The 24,056-nt window shown below is 57.4% G+C and overlaps 1 protein-coding gene across 2 annotated transcripts in view; it reads left to right on the top strand.

Moving 5' to 3' along the window:
- The first annotated feature begins 3,922 nt into the window (after positions 1 to 3,922).
- Positions 3,923 to 24,056, top strand: part of GLT1D1 (glycosyltransferase 1 domain containing 1) — a 39,241-nt gene continuing 19,107 nt past the window's right edge. The window contains exons 1-6 of one of the 2 annotated variants that reach the window (XM_024567089.4): positions 3,923 to 4,204; positions 7,461 to 7,609; positions 9,456 to 9,561; positions 11,334 to 11,385; positions 19,801 to 19,837; positions 21,466 to 21,522. In XM_024567089.4, coding sequence (XP_024422857.3) covers positions 4,095 to 4,204; positions 7,461 to 7,609; positions 9,456 to 9,561; positions 11,334 to 11,385; positions 19,801 to 19,837; positions 21,466 to 21,522 — 511 coding nt within the window. In that variant the 5' untranslated portion in view covers positions 3,923 to 4,094. Of the gene's footprint in view, positions 4,205 to 4,653; positions 4,826 to 7,460; positions 7,610 to 9,455; positions 9,562 to 11,333; positions 11,386 to 19,800; positions 19,838 to 21,465; positions 21,523 to 24,056 lie in introns of those variants that run through there. The other variant, XM_053927781.2, reaches the window with a different exon arrangement.

The following is a 24,056-nucleotide window of genomic DNA, read 5'->3' as shown; positions in this document are numbered from 1 at the left end:
AAGGAGAAGTTCATCGATTTAATTACAGAAAAACTTAAAATGAATTTGTACAAAAAATAATTTCAGTTAATAGCAAAGTGGAAAACATTTGAAATACATAAGACAAAGGTGATGTCCTTATCTGTAAGGAGGTCCTGGGAACCGTACGCAGTGCATCGGACAAACGTCCAAAACTGGAGTCGTCAGAGTGAATGTGCAGGCTGCAGGGGCAGCTGTCCCCTGGCCCCAGCACCTTTTCCTCCGCTGGGAGTAGCACCATGACTCCCTGCTTCGTCGATGGTCCTGGGGCTCAGGTAGGGCGGGCAGGGCCCCTAGGCTAGGGGTCCTCAGGCGACCACGGCCTATCCACTCAGCAGTGGTCCTCTGCTGATTCCGAGGCATTGGCTCAAAGGTGACCCTGTGACCCAAGTTGGTCCATGATTTATTCCGGAGGGACCAGGAAAAAAACCGACTCCTCTTTCTGCTGGATTTGTCGTTATGAGGATACAAACCTGGAGTTCCCAGGGCCCTTCGCGTGAAAGCCAAGGGTGAAGCAACCCAGAAGAAGGTAGCGGTGAGGAGAGAAAGGCCTTGTTTCAAAGTGACATTCGCAGGGCCTTGGGCCTGGCCATGGCTTTAAAAAGCCCTTTTTCCTCCGCAGACGTTTCATTTGCCAGCCCCTATGTTCTCTTTGTCGTGAGGCAAGTGTGGCCGTCCGTCACTTGGAACTGAAAAGTCCCAGCTCATACAAGCAGCACATGCATGTGCAGACACACAGGAATTACACTAGTAGTTTAAGGATGCAAAGAGAGGGGCATGTTTGGTCACTTGAACTAGAAAATTCCCAGTGTTGCCAGTGCTTTGGGAAATCAGTGAGATTGTAAGTGGTCAATGAAAAGGAAACATTTCTAGAAGGTGGTCAGTCATTTGCGGCAGAACCACATTCGTCCACACTGGGTGCAACTCCCCTTCCAGGAATCCAAGGATGTGGCCAGAGACTTAGCTGTAAACTGTTCGCCACAATGTTGCTTAAAATAGCAAAAAGACTGGAAGCAGCAAAGATGTAAATCAGAGGGCATTGCTTAAATGCAGGGTAGTGCCCCCCCCACACCAATCACTGGGATACTGTGTAGCTATTCAAATGGCTTTGTAGAAGCAGGATTCTGAGGTGGAACAGCACTCCTGATCTGTTCCGTATTAGTTTTCCATTGCTGTGTAACAAATTACCACACCTCTGTGACTTGCTCAGCACCCATCAATCAGCTCGCAGGACTGTGGGGCCGAGGTGGGCGTGGCTGATCAGGTTCTCAGCCCAGGGTCTCTGAAAGCTGAGACCCCACCTGGGCTCCTTCCAGCCCCTGTGGTTGTGGGGAGTCTGGTTCTTGGAGGCAGGGGTTGAGGGGCCCATTACCTGCTGGCTGTCAGCTGGGGACCGCCCTCTGCCCCTGGATCCTGCCAGCGTCCCCTACCATGCAGCTCCGTCACCCCCAAAGCCAGCAATAGGGAACCGCCCACATCAAATCCCTGTCATGCTTTGAACCGATGTCAGATGTCCAGTTTCGAAAGGGACCACTTCTGGGTGACACTCACCCTGCTCTATGGGACTCTAGTCACACCTGCGAATTCCTTCCAACTGCCGCCTGGGCGGGTGTTTGATTGAGTGGCGGAGAAGGCGTCCAATAGGAGGCAGGGCATTGTGGGGGCCGGGTTAGAATTTTTCCCACCACAATCATTAAGTAAAAATGAGCCAATTCCAAAAAAAAAAAAAAGTATATATCTATTTTGGGGATGACAACAAACAAACCAAAAAAGAGTAAAAACCAACAACAACAAAAAAAAAATACCGTGTCCATAAAGACGAGCCGAAGAAACAGGTGGAATCCACGCTGCCTCCTCATGTCTCGGCTTCCTCCTCTGTGAGTGGCGAGAACGCCCCACGCAGGGTGGGGGGTTGGTGGCGCAATGCTGCGGGGGGCTCAGGACACCGTGTGACACCGGGGAGCGCTGGGGCATCACGACAGCTCTACAAAGGCTGGAGAAACCTGAGAGCAAAGAATGGAGAGCGCCCATCTCAGCACAGTGGGGCTCTGCGTGGGTTTGAGTTCTGCCTCGTTCACCGGTGTGTGTCACACAACAAAAGTGAGTGAACCACTTCCGAGAGTAACTGTGGGCTGCGGGACAGGCCAGGCCGCTGCTGGGCGCAGGTAAAGCGCTGTCCCTTCAGCAGCCCTCCGTGTGCACCGGCCTCATCAGAGGCACACCCACGCTGCCAGGCTGTCTGTCTCCCAGGGCAGGGGTGACAGTCCCTGGATGAGTGTCCCCTTGCGGGGAAGTGAGGAGTCGGCGGGTCTGCGGTCAGCGGGCGGCAGGGGTCCGCTTTCTCCCCGAATCACCTGGCTCTGGGGACTTCCTCATGCTCAGCAAGCAACACGAGAAGGAACTAGTTACCAACAGCTTTCTTGGGGAGGAGGGGGTGTCACTTTCAAGATCTGCCGGTGAAAGGCAGGAAAAGGAAACATAAGTAGGACTTTTAAACCACAGTTCTACACGGACCTTCTCCTTTGTGAGGAGACAGTGCGTGCCCCCTCCCCCCCCCCACACACGCACAGCATTCGTGGTCCTCAGGACGCCGGGGAGGGACGGGGGTGTGAGGATCGGAGCCTCTGGTGGAAGGGAAGAAGGAGCCTGCCTCCCTTGTGGGTGCCACGAAGGCGCAGACAGGAGAAAAGGATGTCAAGTGCTGATTTTTATCACAGAACAGTTTCCGCAGTCAACATGCCCACAGCGCTCTCCCTCGAAAACGCTATCACTTTTGTACAGGGCAGATAACAAAGTCTCATTTCGCCCAGTGCCGGAAACGAGAGGAATAATCTCGGCAGATGCTGCAATCAGAGGAGACGCCGGGTTTGCTCGGCACAGGTTTTCAGACCCTTATCCTGGAGCGCCTGGAGAACCCGCCGACGCCCACAACCTTTGCTGGTCTCCTCCCCGCCCTCAGGCATCATCTCTACACCCTTCCATAATAACGCCGTCGTCTTTGGCCCGTCCTATGTCTCCTACCTGGGAGGATCATGAAGGGCTTCACCCAGAGGAGCTCATGCTCATGATTCTGTTTGTAGCTTTTCTCATTTCACAGACGGGGAGGGGCAGTGAACGCACAAAGGACCAGGCCCCAGAAGACACGCCAGGATCTCTTAACTTACGGAACACGTGTGTTCCGGGAAAACGGAGTGACTGCACTTCAGCCCCGCAGCCCTGCCGCTGTGGCACCGGCTCCTCGGAGGGTCAGGATGCAGCCACGCAGGAATAAAGCCTCCCAAGGGTGCCAGTTCAGGGACTTCAATCGGACACACTCCTGTTGAGTGCCCTTTCTCGGAACGTTGCCCCAGGCAAGCACACTTGGAGCCCGAGTGAGCTCAGCACCCAGGGGAGAGGGAGGGGCTGGCTGCGCGGTGACTGCAGAGCAGGTTGGGGTCAGGGCAGGAGAGTGGGGAGAGGAGGGGACAGTCTCAAATGAGGCCACGGAGCCGTAAGTGAGATGGGGCCTCCTCAGTGGGTTGAGTGGGGGCCCCGAAAAGGTGTGTCCGCGTCCTGGTTCCTGGAGCCTGTCATCTCTCGGTCGGCATTATTTGATCCGGTGGCAATGTGCCCGGGTAAGGGAGTGCGTTTCCCAGCTGCCTTGGATGGTGGAGGCGGTCATGTGGCCAATAGGATAACAGCATAAGGGCTGTGTGACATTCCAGGAGGAGCCCGGGAAATAAAAGGCACCGTTTCGGGTGCACTTCCTTCCTGCCGCGTGGTGTGTGGACTGAGGGGTGGGGCCCCACAGCCACGCAGCACCTTGAGGCCCCCTCGAGACCAGGGGCCCAGCCCTGGGAGGCTGGGGAGGCAGGGGAGGCAGGAGAGAGGCCTCCATCCCTGGTGTGGGTGGAGCCAAGAAACAAACGTGGGTCTGTCAAGGCCGAGCTGGGTTTCAGCAGAGCCTGTCCATCACATCCTGCCTCCCCAGTGTCCCTGTAACCGTGTCTCCCCAGCGCCTGTCCCGGGGGGTCCCCTGACCACTTCGGTGTGGTGCTCCTCGCTGGAATTGGTTTTTGTTCAACTTGAACATTTTTATGATGACTCAATTTATCCTTAAACCCATCCAAAGGGGGTGGGGCTTTTTAGTGCTGGTCACCCCTGGGAAGGACGGCTTCCTATCGCCAGCGCTCCCACTTTTCAAGAGGTAGCAGAAATGCTGGTGCCCTGGGAGGGGACAACGGCCACCCTGGTCCCTGTGGGAGGGAATTTTCAGTCACCCCCATATACTGATCCACAGAGGTGGGGGCACGGCGAGCCCTGGTCCCCTTGGGAGCAACCCACAACCACCGCTGGTCCCCGCGTGTGTGTCCGGGCTGAGGGGGGAGGGGCGGGCCATGGCCACCCCTGGTCTCCGTGGGAAGGGATCCGAGGTCACGTCTACGGGCTTGTCTCCAAGGGAGCAGACTCACAGCCGTGCCTGGTCGCCTGGGACCTCACGGAGCCCACCCACAGTCCCTTCTGGTTCCTCTGGTCCGGGCCCCGCGCCCCCGCCCCCACCCCCAGCAGGTGCCTTGCGGCCCCGCGCGCCCGGACCCCCGGCACAGGAGCCCGCAAGTGCGGGCGCGGCCTCGGGAGCCGCGGGCGGGACTAACCGAGCCCCGCCGTTGCCGCCCGGGTCCGCGTCCCGTCCCCGTCCCGTCCCCGTCCCCGCCCCCCGGGCCGGGTCGCCGTGGGTCGGTCGATGGCCGGGCGGCGGCATGCGGCTCCTGTTCTTGGCGGTGCTGCGGCCGCACACGGGCAACGCGGTCACGGCCCAGCGCATCCGGTAGGTGCCGCGGCGCCCAGCATAGCCGAGAGGCCGGGGCGGGGGCGCGGGGCTCGGCCTGGTCTCCGCGATCCGCGCGCGCCAACGGCCGGCCGGCGGGGCGACCGGGCCGCTCGGGCTGCGGGGGCGCAGAGGCTGCTCGCGTGCCGCCCGCGCTGGCCTTCGCGTGCCCGGCCTGCCCGAGGCTTCCTGCGCACGGTGAGCGCCCGGGCTGCGGGCCTCGGTGACGCTTACCTTCCCTTGGGGACAGGAGAGTCAGAATAAAAACACGTGGACTGGCCGGTGACAGAGGGGTAATGTCACCGGGCCAGGGCTGCGCGTGCGCAGGTGCCATTTCAGGCAGGGCGCGGGGGCGGCCCGCGGGCTGGCGAAGGGGGGACCCCTGAAGCTGCGCGCGGGGCGGTGGGGGTTGGGGACGGCAGCGAGGGCGCGCGGCCTCCCGTGTCCTCCTCGGGACCGCTCTGGCCGGTGTCCCGGGTCCCACGTGCCAAAGCGCCCCCCTCCCCCATTCCCCTGCGCCTGGCATTCCCTGTTTTCATCATCCTGGCTGTTCTTTTTTTTTTTTTTTTACCTTCATTTTTAAATTAAAATTTTTTTCAATTACAGTTAACATTCAGTTTTATATTCGTTTCTAGTAAACAGCACAGTGGTCTGCTGACTGGTTATCTTCGTAACAGTTTTTTTTCGGCAACGATCTCACGTTCTGTGTTCCCTCCTTTGCGCTTTCTGTTCTCCTCTGGGAACGCGGGCCTCCAGGGCAGGGAGCAGGCCAGGGTGGATGGCTGCCCGCCGAATACAAGCTCTTCTTCTTCTCTCTCTCTCTTTTTTTAAAACAAACTGACTTGCTCTGTGAAATTTCTCAATTTACTTCCTGCTGTGCGTCTGCTCCCTCGTCACTGAAATGAGCAGAGGGGGCCAGCCAGGCCCTTCGTGCCCATTCCGCCCACACCTGCCCGTCCCTGGAGACCCCGCGTGGGACTGGCTGGCAGCTTCCCGCCGCAGGGTCACAGGGGGGGTCCGGCAGGCGGTGCATCCTCAGGCCACCCCAGCAGCTCTGCTGGTGGGTGGGGGGACTCTGCCTGAGGGACCAGAAGGAAGGAGGCAATTTCAGACAGTGCTGGTGACGTTCAAGCTCGGTGACAAAAGGAGGCAGCCGGTCAGGGATGGGGGGGGGATGGAGTATAGTGACGTGGGGGCCAGATGTTAGGGAGGCAGTCGGGGAGAGAGATGGCAGCCCCAGCTGAGCCTGGGTCCCTGGTGGGGGTGTGACAAGCCCAGGAGCCTGCACGGGCGCACTGCTCACCGGCCTCGAGGGCTGGGCTGCAGGTCTGGGGGCCAGAGCCGGGTCCAGCCAGACTCTACCCCCCAGGCTGCGCAGGCCTCCAGGAGAAGGCCACAGTTCTGACCAGTCTCCGCCCTCCGGGCAGGCGGCTCAGGCGGCTGCTCAGAGTGAAGGTCGGTTAAACGCGGCTCTGGTGGGTTACAAAACAGGGTGTGACCCCTGGAAGACAAAGTTCGTTTCACACGCAGCGGAGGAACGCATTGTGCAAGTTGCAGTGGTGAGAGAAACGTCCTCGCCAGGGCTGCAGCGGCCAGGGGAGGGGCTGCCCAGGGCGCCCCCTGCTGCTCCGAGCTGGGCGGCAGGACCTGCAGCTGCCAGAGGGTAAACCAGGCTGTGAAGTCCAGGGCAGTGACTTCCCACAGGTGTGCGGCAGGCGGCGTTGCAGAAGCAGGCGCAGGCATGTCCCACAGAGACGCCGCCCAGTGTGTTCCCGTCTCACTTCCCCACTGAAGCAGCGCGCCCTCAGTTTACCCAGAGAGGCCGCTCGGGCTCAGGGTCGGGGCGGCTTCACCCGCCTTCTTTCTCTTATGGATCAGAAATTCTTGAAATTTTGTCCAGAGACAACGTTTTACAGCCCAGCTCAGCCAATGTCCCGCCCCCCCCCCCCAATGAGAGAGCAAGCACATCGCCATGGCCACAGGTGTGGAACCCCAAGAGGCCCACGGGGTGGGGCACCCCAGCACGAGCCCTGGATTCCTGTTTCCTATGCCAGAATCTCGCAGGGGTCTCATTAAAACGTGAGAAACAGCCCTGGCCGGTGGCTTAGTTGGTTGGAGTGTTGTCCTGTACACCAAAGGGTTGTGGGTTCGATCCCCGGTGGCAACCTGTCGATGTTTCTCTCACTCTCTCTTTCTCCCCACCCTTACAATCAATTTTAAAAATCTTAAAAAAAGAAGTAATAGATGCCTAAAGCCAAACTGTGGGTGTCACTCGCGATGAAGTGGCATGAAGGCCACAGAGAAAGAGCCTTCGGGCAAAGCAAACGCCGCCGAACAATGTCCGTGAGAGCCTGTGTCTGCAGGCGGCCAGCACTCCCCAAATTAGCCGTCGCCCCACTGGCCTGGCCCTCGGCACAGCCCGGGGTCTCCGAGGCCGGCCGGTGAGTGGCGGCTGGCCTGGACCACGAGCCGTGTTCTGGGTGGATGGCCACAGCGGGGCAATCTGGCAGACACACCCTGTTGGCCCTCCGATTCGAATCATCTTTTGATTTAGAGTCTTAATCACGGCAGCAGCCTGTGGTGTGTGCCGTGTCAGCCCACCAATTTCTCTCTCTGCTCCTCTGTTTTGGTCAAGGGACCACGTCGAAGCTGCAGGTCACATGTGCGTTCTGAAGGACGCCCTGGACTATGACAGCCCGTCGGAGGTTGCGGAGCTCATCCGGGCCACGGACGTGGAGGCGGCCCTGGCGCTGCACGCCTACAGGGCGGGCCGGCTCTTGCGAGGTAGGCGACCCTTTGTCTTCCACGGGGCAGCGCCGGGGACCCTGGCAGCCGAGCGCCCGCACCGTCCAATAACACACGGACGCAGCGCTAGTCCTGTTCGTCCGGGTCCCAAGGGGGAGGAGCTCAGTGGCCTTCCTGCTGTGCTCTTCCTCCCGGAGTAACTTTCTCGGATGCGTAGCTGTAAGTACTGAGAATGGACTCACGCAGACGTTGTGTTTGATGCCGAGGAGCGGCACCCAAGCGTGCTGACGTGGGTGTCCAAGCTCACAGGGTTGTTTTCAGAAGTTACCACCCCACGGGGCACGAGCCAGGTCTTTAGCGAACCCAGCAGCCCTAGTTCTCTGATTCCTTATTAAATCACTCACTTACCTTCCAGTCCGTCAAACACCCCGTAACCTGGCTTCCGCATCGCAGTAGTTCCCTCATCTGCGAATCAGGTGGCTGAGTCTTTCTCAGGGGCCCGAGTCTTTCTCAGGTGCCCATTCTAATTTTTCAATGTGATTGTAAGGGCGTTGCTCACAGTGAGCTAGTTAGCAACCTCTGTTCTGTCTGCCTCAGTTTCCCTTCCCTCTAACAGAGTCAAAGCCACTAAGAACCAGGACGTGGACATCCCTGGGGGCCATCACAGTGCCCACCACAGACGTCCCTGTGGTCCCCAGAGACCCATGCCCGGGCCACGTGCTGGAACAGTCCACCCTGTCTCGGCACCGCCCCCCCCCCCCAGTCTAACCCCACCACAGAGCGAGAGCTGCCTGAGCTGGGTCATCTCCACGCCTGTCCGTGTGGACTTGGGGGAAGGTCCGACACTCCTCCGGGAGGAATGCAAACACTATGAAGTGTCACAGGGCAGAAACTAAGTTTCTCTCGTGTCCCAGCCCTGCGGTCCTCCCGGCCCCTTCTCCAGAGGCGCCAGCAGCCAGTCCGTGTGTGTGTGGGCGTGCGTCCTTGCACCGATGTCCTGCGTACCCAGAAGTGTGTGTTTATGGTGTTTGCACGCACACCGTGTTGGCCAACAGGCACTTGGCTTTTTCCCTTCGCAGTAGGTTTTGTCACTCTTGCTGCCTGAGTGTTAACATGTGCGTGTGTGAGCACACACACACTCTCACACACACTCGTTAACAGCATTTGAGTTGCTTCTTGTCTTTTGCTGTCTCCGGCAGCCTTGCTGGCCCCGCACGGGGCATGGTTGCGGCGCAGCGTCCTTAGCAGAGGCGTGCCGGGGAGAGCCCCTCAGCGGAGAGAAAGGGAGGGACACCCTGCCCACCGGCAGATGGACGGAAACAACTCAAAGGCCGACAGGACAGACGCTCAGCCTCTTGTCACTCATGTTGAATTCCTTGGAGAAGCCCCGGCAGGGACTCGAGTTAGGTCTGGCCTCTTTGGTGCTTTGCAGGCCATTGTCTGGTTTGAAATTTTTAGGTGACCTTCAGAAGTCCTTGAGGGAGTCCCTATGGCTGAGCTCCCCATTTCACGGGACCGTGTAGGGGATGTGGTGCCTGCCGTTATGAGCCACCATCTGAAGCCCTCTGTTTCTGTCACAAACCCCGATAGTCCCAGACCCACCTGTTGCCTCGGAAGGGTCGGCTTGGCTTCACAGGTTGTGGGGACCCAGCTCACCTGCTCCGTGTCACGCAAATCGCCTCCCAATGGTCCCGGCCACGGGGGCCAGTGCCTCGCCTGGCCTGTCACAGTCGCGCCCGCCCCTCCCTTCGGGGAGTGGGATAAAACTAAACTGGCAGCCAGTCTCGGTCCCTGAGCCCCAGGGACGAGTGTCTAGGGCCGCTGCTTTGGGACGGGTTGGCAAGGGCTGTCCCCCCACAGCATTCTCTGCTTCCTCGCGGTGCAGGTCATGGGATCCCGTTCGGAATCATCTTCGGGGGAACGGACTTAAACGAAGATGTGAGCCAGGGTGAAAAACACCACGTGATGGGAAGGGTCCTCGAAGAAGCCAGGTACACGGGGGACACGGGGGAGCGTCTCCAGGGTTAACACGCAGCCCTGTGGGTGCGGTTCACGTCCTTGGGTCAGAGACCGAGGGAGCGAGAGTTCCAGGGGTTTGCCTCTTACCACGTAAAGCCCCCCTCTTTCTTTCTCTCATTTCATTTTTCTTTCATTTGGCACTTACTTATTTATTTTTTTTGCCACGAACAGTCCTCGTAAACCAGGGGCTGCAGTTGAGTGATTCCTCGACTGCAGGTGACTCTGGACGAGCGTTCTCGGGGTGCCCTGCGTGGTCAGACAGCCCGAAGGGCAGCGCTTAGGCGTCAGGAGGCCGGTGAACTCTGGTTTCACCTGCCCTCGGATCCCAGCGACGTGGCCCCAGCTCCGCCCACGTGCAGAGTTGTGGGCGTGGCCTCATCTCCACAGGTTTCTGAGTCATACAAACCGCAGGGGCTGCCGGCTGCCTTTCTCAGCAGGCACTGGGGACACCGGGTGGGACAGTTACTCGCTGTGGGCGCCGGACTCCACCTGCCAGGTGCTGTGACAACCCGACACACCTCTGGCCACGGTAGGAGTGGTCATCGCCCTGCACGCATGTGTGGGCCGTGTGAACACAGCTGGGCTCGCATGGAAAGGCGGTCTGTCCTTACAGGTTTTCTCGTGTGGCTCTCACACTCTCAAAGTGTGCGGCCTTTGGGTCCAGGCAGCTGGGGGGACCGGCTTACAGACGGACGATGATTCTGCCTGGGGGACGCGGAGCTGAACGAGCGCCCCCTGTGGTCACCGGCAGCTCCATCCGTCACGCTGCTGTCAGAACACACGCTGGCCCCGTGCGGGGCCCCGGCAGGGGTGTGTGGGCAGGAAGGCTCCGCCCTGCTCCGGGAATCACTGTCACATCGCTCTTCTGTCCTGTTTCTGCTCGTTTCCCAAATGCAGAGTATTTGCCTTCTCGTCACAGTTCAGGGGCCTGGAAGGGACCCGAACACCGACCCCGCTGTCCTGACCTAGTTCTGCGCCACCTGTGTGTGGGGCTCAGGTGCCTGGCCATGGGCATCTGTTCCTCCTGGCCCACCCGCGCTGTCCCGAAGGGGGACTGTTTATGTCCCCCATCAATGGGGGACGTGTCTGGGTTGGTGGCTGCGTGGCAGGAGGGCAGGGACGAGGGACGACGGGAGGGCTTGGGGAAGACACGGGCAGGGGACGGCTGTGCCCTCTCGGTCACAGTACTGGGGAGAATCGGCCATTCATGGTTCTGTCCCCAACCCTCGCTCCCCCGGTTCTGTCCCCAACCCTCGCTCCCCCGTTGGCCCGTGGTGGCCGTTTCCCTCACCGCTACGCTGATTAACTGGGGCTCTGCTGTGAGGAGGGGTGTCTGCTGCGTGTGCACGGGTGACCCGTGTGCACCCAGGAAGCCTTGCACACCTGCCGTGGTCTTCCTTTGGCTGAGCTGGCGGGCGGGCCATCCGCCCTGGGACAGTCCCCACGGACTCACAGAGGTCCCGGCTCCGCAGCCCCTCTCCCTGGCTTCTGCCTCTCTGGCGCCTTCCTTGCTTCCCTGACCTTGGGTGGCAGCAACAGGACGATAGGGTGTTTCGAGCTTCGTGAGCTTCTTTCTTGCACGTGCAAATTTTGGGGTGTGCGCCCAGCAGTAAGGAAGATGGATGCCCTGCCCCGTGGGGCTTCTAACCTTGTCCCTTCACAGCATGTCCCCAGAGCTGCTACGTGGGCGCGTTCGCCAAATCCACCCTGATGTCGTTTCCCTTCTTCTTCTTCCTCTGGCCAGGTTCGCCGTGGCGTTCACGGAGTCCATGAAGGCAGCGGCGGGCCTGCAGTGGGTACGTAGGGCTGGGACCTCGTGCTGGGCTGGGACCGCGGTCGTGGCGGGGACGTTGCGGGACGCGGAACGGAGAGGCCGCTCCTCGGGGACGGCAGCGCCCCCGTCCATCCGGGCTCCCGGTCACGGCCCCGTGGCGGGCTCTGTCCCCACGCGGCAACGCGTCTCACTCATGTCGCTACTCTCGAAACTCCTCCGACTCCGTCCGGTGGGTGTTGAAGGGCAAGGAGAGCGGGGCAGCCACCTCTTCTCAGGTCCCGCTTTCTTTGGAGGAGCTCATGGTTCGCAGGCCGGAGGGCAGACAGGCGGCAGGCGTGCCTTCCCAGCTGGGGGTTTATTTGGAGAGCTTTGAAGCGTCACGTTCTTTGTAGCGCCACGAATTCACGCACGTGCGGCTGCCCTTCCTGGTCACGGAGGCTCAGGGGGCAGGTGACAGGAGCTGGTGCCGCCAAGGACAGGCAGACTCACCCCAAAGGCCACTCCCTCCGCTGCCCCTGAGCAGGACCCCCTTCCCTCTGCGGGGGGAAGCAGCCTGGAGCCCGTGTCCCGAGTCCTGGTCCCCACGCTGGCCCCTTTGCCAGCCCCCGCGGCACACACGGTATTCCTGCGGCAAAATTTCACAGGCCGAACACATGCTGTGTGGAATCTCAACTCGCAAAACCGAGCGCCGACAAACCACTGCTCAGGGACAGGGACGAACACAGACTTGGGTGGGACCTGTGCCCGAGCTGGGACTGCTGGGTGCGTGCGGGGGACGCCCCAATGCCCCGGCCAGGAGCTGAGGGGGCGCCGTTTCTCAGCATCGTTTAGTGGCCTTCGGGGTGAAGAAGGACAGGTTCCTGGCTCCCTGAGGTCCCTGCCTGCTGATCCCTCTGCCCTCCTAGAGTCCCCGTGGAACAGCGGCCTGCAGTGTGGGGTCCCCTGTTCCTGCAGTAGCGCTAAGAAGTGTTTGCCCATGTCCCCGTTCAGAAGCAGCCAGGAGGAGACCCGACACCTGACCCTCAGAACGACCGAGGCGCGGCTGGTCCCTGCCTCTCCCCGTCTCCACTTACAGTTGGACAGAAAGCACTGAACCATCCTAAAATTACCGATTCCATCAAACATTAACCACAGAGTACGTTTTTGAAATGTTCTGTGTGCAGAAGCAGGAAGACCCGTAACGCCCTCTGGCCGCGGTCTGGATGGGGTGCGTGAGCTGCAAATGAACTGGTTACTGTTTAACGTGAATTTATTTTCTCCATCTGAGAGGAGATCTGGCAAAGTGCATATTCAGACGTGGCATCCGGCAGACACCTCCTTAAAACTGGGTGACGAGAGCCAGTCCCTCCGGGAGAGGCAGCGGGCAGTGTCGTTGCCCGTGGTGACACGCACAAGTCGGGCAGGAATCAGAGCTCTGGAAAGCCGGCCGGCATCCCCCAGGAAGACCTTTCCGACCAGGCCAGTGTCAGGTCGACACACTGATTTCTTCTGTTTTGGGGGCATTGTGTAATGAAACGCCCCGACATTCGGAAGGTCCCGAGGGGGCCAGTAGTTTCCAAATGGCGGAACATGTGTGCACGAGAGACCATGCGAGGGGAAGAGAGAGCCGCGGACTTTGACCGAAACGGCACGTGGTGTGGCCGCAGGTGCCAGTTCGCAGCGGGAGACAGAGTTACGGCTCCATCAAGGTGACGTCGGAAGCAGGAACATGATTTTCTGCATTTTAACCTCTCGATATAAGAGCACGGACTGGACGCACAGACAAATTAGGTCGGGGGCAGGCTGGGCAGCCACAGCGACAATGTCTCGGGGGCCGTGCTGCCCCAGGGGCGCCGTGCACCTCCGAGGGAAGCGGGCCCTTCACCTGCCACCTCTGCTCAGCCTCAGACGTCTTCCCCGGGCCTGGCAGCTGTCCTAGTGCCGTTCACAGTCCCCGGGCAGCTGGCGGGGCACCGAGAGAGCAGCCCAGACGGCTTATTCCTGGCGGATGACATAAGAGTTCCCATAATAAAAACCTAATGAAACAAAGGACGGGTTCGTTATGTGGTTGAAAGTGGTGGGAGTTGGTTATTAAATTCAAACGGGGGCCTGCTTTTTAATACAGTTGTTTTTGTGGTGGGTGATTTTTCAATAAAGTTCAACTCAATACCTTCACTGGATTAGTTTTTACCAACAAAAAATGTGTAAATAATATATAGGTTTGTTATTCAGCTCTATTTATGTAGGTATTTTAGATGGATTTTTTTTTTTGTAGAGACACTGATTTTATTTGTGTACCCTGAACAGCGGCACCGTTTCTGAGTAATTAAGTTCTGTTCTTCATCGTCGAGCTTCCAGCTCCTGTTTTCAATCTTGCGTTCTCTATGTCGGTGAGCAGGGTCGTTCAGGCTGTGTGTCGGCTGGTCCTGCCTAGTTATTATCGAACCAGAATCAAGTTCCAAAATAATCTCAGATGAGGAAGCTCTGTGGCATCGGCTTCTTATTGCTTTTGTGATTTCAAAAGGTGGAATATATATGATGTAGGGTTGATGGAGAGAGATGTAGCTCTGAGCACGAATTCTGGTCTGAAGCTCGTGTTTCCTCGAACCTCACTGAAGTGAGAACACTCATCAGGCAGACTCTCTGACTGATGCGGTTGAGAGAAATAAGATGCAGCCTCCAAAAGTGAGCCATGGGTGGAAGTGTAAATTTTCTTCTAGTAGCCACATTTTTAAAAAGTGAGTGGCAACAAGTAAAATCAGTTTTAATAGTACATTTTATTTCACTGCCAAGTTTTAGAGTTCTGTCCCCAAAACCGCCCTCACTTTGACACTAACTGCAAGTTCAGGAAGCTCCCAGAACCCCCCAAGTTTGAAGACTTCCCGGAAGGGCTCACGGAACCAGAGACTTACTGTGCTCTGGGCTCCTTCCCAGGAAAGGCTGCCAAGTGCACCCAGCCCCGAGAAGGGACACCCGGGGCCGAGCTTCCGGGGCTTCTCCCCAACGGATGTAGAGGCACCCTACCCTCTGGTTATTGATCTGGTGCAATAAGCCTGGAATATTGCTGACCAGGGAGGCTCCCCCACGGTTGTTGCCCAAAATCCTTATTGGAGCTTTACTACGTAGGCTTGATTGATCAATTCACTGCCCACCAGCTGGAACTCAGTCTCCTTCCGCCCCTCCTGCCGGACCCGAGGTCCCTACCCAGAATCTCAGGGGTGGGCTTCCTGCCATGGCCAGTCCCCACCTGAGACTATTGGCTGTGGCCAGCCCCACCCTAAACAAAGACACCTCTCTGGTACCACCTCGATTAGTTGCCGGAAGCCACAGGCTTTTTGCCAGAGCCCTCCCTGGCCAAGGCCAGGTTCTACACTCTCACCCATGAGATCCAAAATCTTACCATTAAAACACATAAGCCGTGCACAAATGACTGGGAGCTATCTATCTTGCGTCCTTTGGCCCTAAGTCTTGGAAACCCAGCATGCACTTGGCCCTCAGGGCCCTGCTGTGTTCGGGCCAGCTCCCTGTCAGACGGTTGGAGGCCCCACGAGGCTGGCAGCTGCTCTGCGGGGCGGCACCTGCATTCCAGTTGGGGGCGCCCGGCTCCAAGACGGCTCAGCCAGGATGACAGACATGTGCTGGGGGTGGGGGAAGTCAGCCCTCTGGGAAAGCTTTGAAAGCGTGATTTGGGAGGCTGCGCTCGTACCAGTCTATCTCGGGCCGATTCCACAAAAATTAGTTTGATTGGAGAGGACAGCCTTATTTTATCTCTTTAATTCGAAACGCCTTTGCCGGGCTCCGGTTGTGACGTTGGACGTGTTGCCTCTGTCAGCCGTCCCTCGATAGGACAGCACGCCTCCCCCGCGGGGCGTGCAGCGGCCCTGGGCCCTGGGCCAGGCGTGCCAGCCGGGCGGTGAGCGCTCGCCACGCAAGTCCAGCCGCAGGCGTTCAGCACCCCTCCGGTTTGTGATGTTACAAGCTCGTTTTGTCACGTGTAGGAATTGGATTCACTGCACCTGTCCAACTGTGATACGGACTTGGTGGAAGTGCAGACGTGGTCTGCACGGAATTTGGATTTCCTGCGGGAGCATGCAGTAGGCACAGTGCATACAAATCTGGGCACTTCCAGGTCCGGTCCAAATTTATAACGCTCTCCCTGAGCGCATCATTCACCAGAAAGTGTAAATATTTAAATATTTCAGAAGAAAGTTAAAGAAACAAATCAGTTGTGTATTAAAGCTCTTCACTGCGCAGAAGCAATTTAAATTGTCTCCAGTGGGTCCCACACCCCACAGGCCTGTGAAAGGCTTACCCGCACAGTTCTCTCGCTTTTCCCAGTAAGTACCGGTAGGAGGTCTTGACCCAATTGCAACTGTTTGCTTATAAACTATTCTCAGACCATCTGAGCTGGAGTGAATATTGCTGGGTGGCCGAAATGACTCATCAGTCCCCCTTGCCTGGGTTAGCACTGAACCGAGCACGCTGGTGGGGACATGTTTCAGCGATCTTTTTTTAAATTCGGAAACTTTGAGTCACCACCTTCAGGGGCCTGATTTACCTCCCCTGCCTTGGCACTTGTTAAAGAAAAATCACTTTGTCACAGCAGTTGGAATGCAACACAGAGCAAGACAGGTTTCCCGGGCTGTCACCTGCCTGGCGCGAGGCACAGGTGAGCTCAGACGGTGAACCCCGGGGCTGGTGCCGGCCTAATCGGGCTGAGCTGCCTGCCCACTTGTTGCTGAGTGTCCAGCAAAGGCCTGCTCTCCAGCAACAACATTGCCTTCTTCCTGCCTGGTCCGTCACTTTGTATCTGATTGTCTCCGGAAACGCAGGGCCACATCTTTTGTTACAATTTCTACCACTATGGATGGAACTTTAAAAGCGTTTGTCTCCTCATTTCAGTTTCAGACTCTGTGGTTTGCAGCCTGGCCCTTCCCCACTGCGGGTGCCCTGAGAGGGAAACTCCAGGGCCGGATCAGAGCACGCAAAGCTAATTATCTTTAATAACTTCTATTAAGATTGGCTTTTCCTCAGAGGCATCGTGACGGAGCTGCAAATGTTCTTTGCGGTGTTTTTCCCCACGTGAGGTCCCCGGGGACAGAAAAGTTTTAAAATAACCCAAGGGGTGGAAAACTCATCAGCGCCTGTGCCCCGGAGCTCCCACCCCAGGAACGAGCCATGGAGTCCCTCCCGAGTCACCGAGCCGCAGAGGCAGACAGGGCCCGGGAAGCTTTGAGTAAAACCGACCATGCTTCTGAGCTGTTGATGCCACAGATTTCACTGTTTTTGTGTTCGCTTGTTTGTTTGTTTTTTCTTACTTTTCTCGGAACTGGCCGGTTGGCATTCCTATTTCCCGAGCCACTGGACCGGGTTGGCCCTTCCGCCCACCCCGGGGCTTTGCCAGGATCACGGTGCTTGTCTCGTTCCTCCCGGCTGCTCCACAGCGGGTGACGGGGAACAGGGCCCCAAGCCAGTGTCTGGTTCCTCCTCATGCTATTCTTGGGCACCTTCTTTTCTGGAAAAATCTTTCTTTGGTTCAGTTGTCAGAGCCCAGGGGCAAGGCTGCGCCCCCTCCTTTTTTTAAGATTATTATTTTCTCTCCTTGCTCTGGAACAGTTTTCTACAGGAAAAAAGTAGGAGAAGAAAAGAAGAGACCTTCTTTTCGAGACCACTCACGTTTTGTGTGTGTGTGACACGCGTGTATTTTGAGAGCTTCACCCTCAGGGGCCAGGATTCCCTTTGGGAGATTTGGAGCTTTTTTACAAGTACTTCCAATGAAGCCATCACCCACGCTTGCAATTTCAAAGTAAAAGTTAATTTTTTTCCATGTGTAAAGCATGAAATTGTGCATTGATTTCAAGAGTGATATTTGTTGTGGTTTCCACCTGCAGAAAGTTTGATTTTGGAAGAGGGTGTTCATTGCAGAATGGGATCCGCCGTATGGTTGCTGGCTGGCCGCTCGCCGGTGTCGCAAGGCCTAAACCGGCATCCGGTGCGTGGTCCAGGGTTGAAGGCCCAGGGGCTTCAGGGGCCAGTCCCAAGGGACCTGGGCTTCTCCTGTCTCGGGATGGGTCAGACTGAGGAATGTTCGTCACAGACTCTAAAAGTGGAGACTCCTCCCTCACCCCCACTGCCCCCGACACACCCACACACGTGTGCGCGCGCACACACACACACACACACACACACACTCAGCGCCCTGGCTTGGATTTCACACATCGATCAGCTGGTCTTGCCTGGCGTGTTCTCACTAGGGTTTAACTCTTCACATTATTTCAGGGCAAGTGAAGCGAGATACACACTGAGCGAAGAAAGCTAATTTGTATTTGGGACATTTTGATGTACAAAGTGTTTTCTCAAAATCAATACGAGCCAGGTGGCTTTCACGGGACTTCAGACTGACGGCTGAAAATAGCCCGGGCAGAGTTCTTCTATGCCGTTGCTGTGTTTTCCGGATTTGCTCCGACAGGACCTTAAAGTGTTGACTGGGACGTGTGTTAAAAGTCTGTAGAGGACTTAAAACTTTTTTTTTTTCGGGTCCTCAGTAGGTTTTAGGGGAACAATGCTCAGAGATCTGTCGAGAGCGGCAGTCGGACCCTGAAGTTTCCGCAGGGCCCCTTCGTCTTGCTCACAGAGTGAAGACTCCAGGTGAAGGAAGTTTTGTTCGTATGAAAAGAAATTTATGGAGAATTTAGACCGAGTCTGTTCGTGTCAAACACTCGTGTGAACCTTGGAGTTGGGACGCCCCGTGGTGCTTTGGGACAGCCCTGCCGCGCCCTCCGACACACTCTTCCGAGACAGTTCCAGAAGCAACGCCGCTTACCGAAGAGGTTCTCTCGCCTGCCGCCTTCCGACACAAGGTTCTTCAGCCTTCCGGGGACGTTGTAATCGAAAACAATTTAGGGCTCTGAACTTCAAGGTCTAATTTCAAGGGGCTGCTCGTAAGCATTTTCTCATCAAAGTTAACATTTTTAAAAATACATATAGAAGAGATTTTCAGAGTTCTTTTCTTTAAGGCTTTCTATTTTAAGGGCGTTTTGAAAGGAGCTGCCTCTCTCTCTGCTGAGCGGGGGACTGAGGAGGCTGGGGCCAGGCCTTCGGAAGGTGCTTCCGACGGAAACGGGCAGCTGTGGACAAAAGCCGGTCCGGGCTGAGACTCGTGTCTGTGCGCCAGTTTCCGTTCGGCAGCACGGACCCGGCTGGGTCCACCCCTCCGGGGCCTTCCCGCCCACCAGGCAGAGGGCGGGGCCCCCCTGCACCCCACGTTCCCTGCACGGCGGGACGCTTGCCCTTGGCTTATCCCCCAAAACACAGAACTGACGGGAGGGTGAAGGTGGAAGCGATCAGCAGACCGCACCCAGTTCCCCCAGCTCCACTCAGCTCACAGGACAGTCTCATCCTTCGCCCTCACATTGGGGCGCAGGGACGGGGGTCCCCACTTCTGTGATCGGCTTTCAGGAGCTGGCTTCGTCCTCTCCCGCGCCGATCTGAGGTCTTGGCCGCGCGATGCACAGGTGAACTTCCCGGGTTTGTCTCACCCACAGGACCCTTTGGGTCGCTCAGGCCACCCCCTCAGGACACCCACTCAGGAGAGACATCTGTGGGCAGCCCCGGGGGAGTGGATTTCACCCTCTACCCCCGTGACCTCCACCACGGGGGGCTACGCCTGACTTTGAAACCCTTTACGCTAACGGTGCCAGAATGAACTCAACACGATTCTTTCCCTCCCGGTAGTTCTGTGAAGGCCCACAGGAGAGCAGCGGCAGGAATAGTGAGTCTCCGTCTGGGTACAAATGTCTCGGTCGGTCCTGCAGGTGCTGCCCTTCCCCTGATGTCACAGAGGCGTTCAGGGCGTCCTTCCAGGGTCCCCGGGAGAGTCCACTCACACGCCGGGACCGGTCAGGCCCTGGCGGCTGCTTTCTTGTTTCCAGCATACTGTGTCCTCTCCCTCCTCCTCCTCCTCCTCCTCCATACCCCCTCCCTCCCCTCCTCTCCCTCCTCATCCCCCTTCCTCCTTCTCCAAAGCAGAGGGAGGGTACTCTGCCCACTCAAGGATGTGCACCCCCACACCACGTCTCCCCAAACGCCTGCCTTCAGCGTCAGCTCACGCCGACGCCCCAGGTGGGCTCTGTCGCCAGTACGTCCTCGCGGGAGCTTCAGTAACTTCTCTGCTGACACGGCGACGGGGAAACGCACACTACACTGTCCTTATTATTTCAGGGGCTTCGTTCCCAGCGACTCTCGCCGCCTAGATGCTGTGCTCTTTACGAGTTAACTGCCATGGAAGGCAGAGGCGGCTCTCTGCTCTTACGAACGAGCCGGTCTGTGAGCAGCTGCGTAGTTCCTGCTCCGCGATGTTTTCCACGAACAATGGCTATTTCGTTTTAATGTAAAAAGCAATTGTGACAGACAGACTATGGAATTTACTTGCTCTTTCTTTCTTCCCTCTTTTCAAAAGCCACATGCTAAGGAGAAGATCTACGTCCAGACCCAAGGTAAGAATTTTTAAATGTGTTTGGGAAACCTCGGCCCTTCTATTTGAGAGACGCATGCTGACGTGTGTGTGGGTGAATGGATATGATATCGGAGGTTTCCCAGAAAAACGGTTCACGGGATGGATACACTTTTATTATTTCCCAACATTAATATATAAGACAAACAGGAGAAAACGATGGAATAATAGTTTAAAATGCAGATCACTTAACATTTCCACCAGGGGAAGTACCACATCCCCGCATGTCCTTCCCCGGGCCCCTGGGGGCACCTGCACAGGCCAGGGATCCACCACTCTGCACAACAGCAGTGGGGGGAAGAACCTTCCCCGAGAAGAACACAGAACTGATTCCAGCCGGAGGTTAGCACAGGCACTGAGGCCAAGGTCATGGGTTCAAGTTCCCCTTACACCAGGCTCAGCGGGGGCACTTCACGATCGCCGGGCATGCCCGCCCGTGGCTTGGGTGACATCTGCACCCGAGCCGCAGGGTCCCTCTTCAAAGGTACAGTTGCTCAGAGACCTCATGGGAGGAAGGCGCGCTGACTTGGGGTGTGTGAAGGCGAGTGAGGGTCGGGGCAGGAGGGGTGGCGCCCCCTCTCCTCCGCCGGGGCCTGGGCTATGGCGAGGAATGAGCTGGTCGGCGGGGAAGCCACGGCTCCTCGCGGGTTTGAACACAGCCTCCGCCCACTCCACACGTGTTCTGAGGGGAACCTCGGCCAGCGAGATCCCCGCGGGGGGAGGGAGGTGGGCTGCCGTAGATGGCAATAAAGAGTCGTCCCAGACACACAATGCTCCTCTAGGGGAGATTGCCCCAAGCCCTTCTCCCGCACGGCTTTTATCGGGGTTGGGAAGTGCAGGGGGAAACGGCACAGGTGCGTAGCTTGTCAATCAGTGTCCAACTGGCTATAGTCATAAAACCAACACCGTCTGCAGATGGCGAGTGCAGAAACACAGACGCCTTTCCGGGTCTGCGCGACGGCAGACGCCAGGTGTCTGTGAAGGCGTAGGTCACCAAGTGGGGATTTTCGCTCCTTGTGCCTTGACCTCAAGCGTCTGGGTTGTACCGACGGGATTTTATCTCTGAGCAGAGCCGGCCTCAGAGGACAAAAATGTACATGTCAGGCCTCATTCCCCGGGGACCCTTGGCGTTAGAATCGAGTCATGCCTGTCCCCTGCGTTACGACCTGGTTTTCCAGGGAGACTTACCAGCCCCTTTCAGAGCTTGCTCTAGCGGGGCTACGATCGCCGAAACCACACAGAGCGGTCCCCAGCAGTTTTCAACACCATGGAAGCTCTTTAAATCTCAGTCTCCAGCCAGACAAACCAGGGGACCCCCGCTGAGCAGGCTGTAGGGTCAGGGGACCCTGCGGCGCCCACACCCCCGGAGCCCGTGCCCAGGGCAGGCGTGGAGTGGGCGCTCAGGAGTCCGCCGTCGAGGTGCGCTGTAGACAGACGGCCTCATTCCCCCTAGTGGAACGTCCAAGGTTCTCTGCTCCCGAGGCGACCTGTTCGTAAGGACTTGAAGGGGCCTCAAAGGACCAAGTGTGACCACCATTTCATGCCAACACCAAACCACTGGTCATGTCTGGGCAACGTGAACTTTCTCTTTTTCTCTTTCCTCCGGCCCAGGAATCGCGACTTCGCCCAGCGCCACCTTTCACTGGGACACCTTTCTCCAGCGCGCAGGTGAGAGAGGGAGCCGCGGGGTTCTGGCCGGAGTGCAGGACCCAGCTCACCTGGGGGACGCACTGCGCTCTCAGGGTTTGGGGACAGGCTGCCTGGTCATTGGCTGGTGTAGGTAGGACGAGGGAGTGGGGTGCCACCAGGTGGAGCAAGGTGAGGTCAGGGGGACGGGCTGGTCGCTCCGTTCTGGGAGACGCCCTCAGGGAGGGAAGCAGCTGGACACGGGGCCTCCTGGCACCTGTCCTGGTACACAGCGCCCGGGTGGGTACCGTCACTCCACATGACGTTCGAGCTTCAAGGTGCCACCCACCCCCCGGGCTCACTGTGTGGAACTCTGCTAGTAAGACACAGAATAAGTGACCTTTGCAAAGGAGAGGGAAAGAGATCAGACGAACGAACACACAGAGATCCGAGCCTCCGGAAATCAGCACCAAAAGGCACCTGCCGCTGGTGTGCTCAGGTGATCTTACTCAGCCACTGAGGTGCACAATGACTTTTCATGGATTTGCATATAATTTTAATGACATTTATTATTATAGCGCATCCTATTATATTTCTGTCTTTAAAACCATCTATAATTTTTAAAAAGTAATTGAACAATAAAATAATTAAAAAATAAAAATAAAAAATCATCTATAAAACATTTATAATATAATGCAATTATAATTTTATGATCTATAACTACATATTTTATAATATATAACATTATATTTCTGTAAAATATAAAATTATATAGTCACATCTATAAATATATCATATTTAACATATACTATAACCTTATTTGGGGGATTTTATTGTTCTGGGTGGTGTTACACGTTTCTTTTTCTTTGCTTTTCTTTTTTACCTTACACATGTTTCTGAGTTGCATGTCGAATTGGTTCTGCTGGCGTGTAGGAACCCGCCGGGCTCCGCGCTGACGTGGGCTCTGCGGTCTCGCACCAGCCGGCTGCTCGTTCTCACCGCGCCGAGCGTCTGCGTTTCTTTGCAGCGTCACTTTTACTCCCTCTTGTTGGACGTGCCGGTCGTTTCCGGCTTTCGGACGCTCAGCCCTGAAGGAGCCAGGACTTTGTCTTCCTGAACCGCATTTGCCCGGCGTCTTCTGAGGGGCCAGCGGTTCCTCGGGCTGGAGCGGCACCCAACCGGAGCGCCAGGGTCTCGCAGAACCGCCCCCGGAAGGCGGTGCCACCTGCCCACCCATGTGCGAGCCTGGGGCCCTGCGCCCTGACGCCCAGGGCCTGGGAGAGTCTGGCCCTTGCATTTCCGTGCGTGGTCGTGAGGCTTATATTAAAAAAAACTGTGCGATGTCTAAGTGTCGAACACTTCGTTGTCCACAAAGGAGGCCTGTGAGTGTCTGCTCTTTGGGCGGCAGGCCTGCCAACCCCAGAACCCTGGCAAAGGGCCCAGAACGGCTGAAAGTTCCTGGCCTGACAAGTTTGGTCCCGGAAGAGACCGAAAGTGCAGTCAGGCCCCTGCTGTCGGCAAACACGAGGAGCCCGCAAGCGAGTTTTCGCTGCAGAAACTTCAAGCCCAGCCTGTGCCGCATGTGGTACATCAGCGTTAGGACCCCCTGGAAAGACAAAAGCATCCCAGCTTTTTATTAGAAATGATTTCCGAGTGCCCTCTTCTGTCTGGACCTGGAGAGCCGAGCCCCGGCCGGCCGATCGCTGTACCACTCGGGTGGGCGTCCTTCGGAGCCCGTGGTCCCAGCTCCAATGGGCCGTGGCGCGGTCATTCCATCCTCTGCATGCCACAGGACACGGGTTTGTCACTGAGGGCACAGTCTCGCAGGCCTTGCTATTGAGTAACTTGTGGAACAGCCAGCTCTAACATACGCCTTAGAAAATGTTTCCCCAGGGCCCACGCGGCGGCCCTTTAATTGTAACGTGTGCAGCTGGACACTGGAGATGTCCGCTGGGTACACGGACTCGGGGAGGGGGGCGGGTGTGCGCGGGAGCTGGCTTTGGGGTCAGAGGTTCTAGAGTCATCCGCGCCCCTGGGTTTTGTGATCAGGCGTGTGTGCTCATTCGTGTGGTTGTGCGTCTCTGTCGTGTTCCAGACTCCACAGGGGGACCCACCCCTCCCGTCACCCTTCTCCAGCTTCCCCGGGAGCCCCCGAAGCCAGTGGCTGCCACTTCTCACTTTCACTGTGGGCTTCAGACTGCGATGCTCTGATACACACTCTTATCGATCACACACACACACACACACACACACAGTCTGAATCCTCGGAAACCGGGAACCCGTTGACTGAGGGGCTCCCGAGAAGTGGGCAGGCGGGTGGCCACCAGGCGCACTCCTAGCACGTTCTTAAACTCCTGCCGGTTTTAGGGTGACTTTGCACACGGCGTTTACATGGCTCCTCTGGCCGGAGGTGTGGGTTCAGGCCTCCAGGAGGCCCCGGGCTTTGAGCCTCTCTGTGCGTTCCCACGTGCATCTGTCTCAGCCGTCCCGACGCGGCATCCGCGGTTTCTGCTTCTCAGTGCCGGTGGCCGAGACCTTAAAGTATCGCGTCCTGGCAGGGCGTCCCACCCCGGAAC

This window comes from Desmodus rotundus, chromosome 7 (assembly GCF_022682495.2).
Source record: "Desmodus rotundus isolate HL8 chromosome 7, HLdesRot8A.1, whole genome shotgun sequence".
In the NCBI taxonomy this organism is placed as follows: Eukaryota; Metazoa; Chordata; class Mammalia; order Chiroptera; family Phyllostomidae; genus Desmodus; species Desmodus rotundus.
This window is presented reverse-complemented; position numbering and strand designations above follow the sequence as displayed.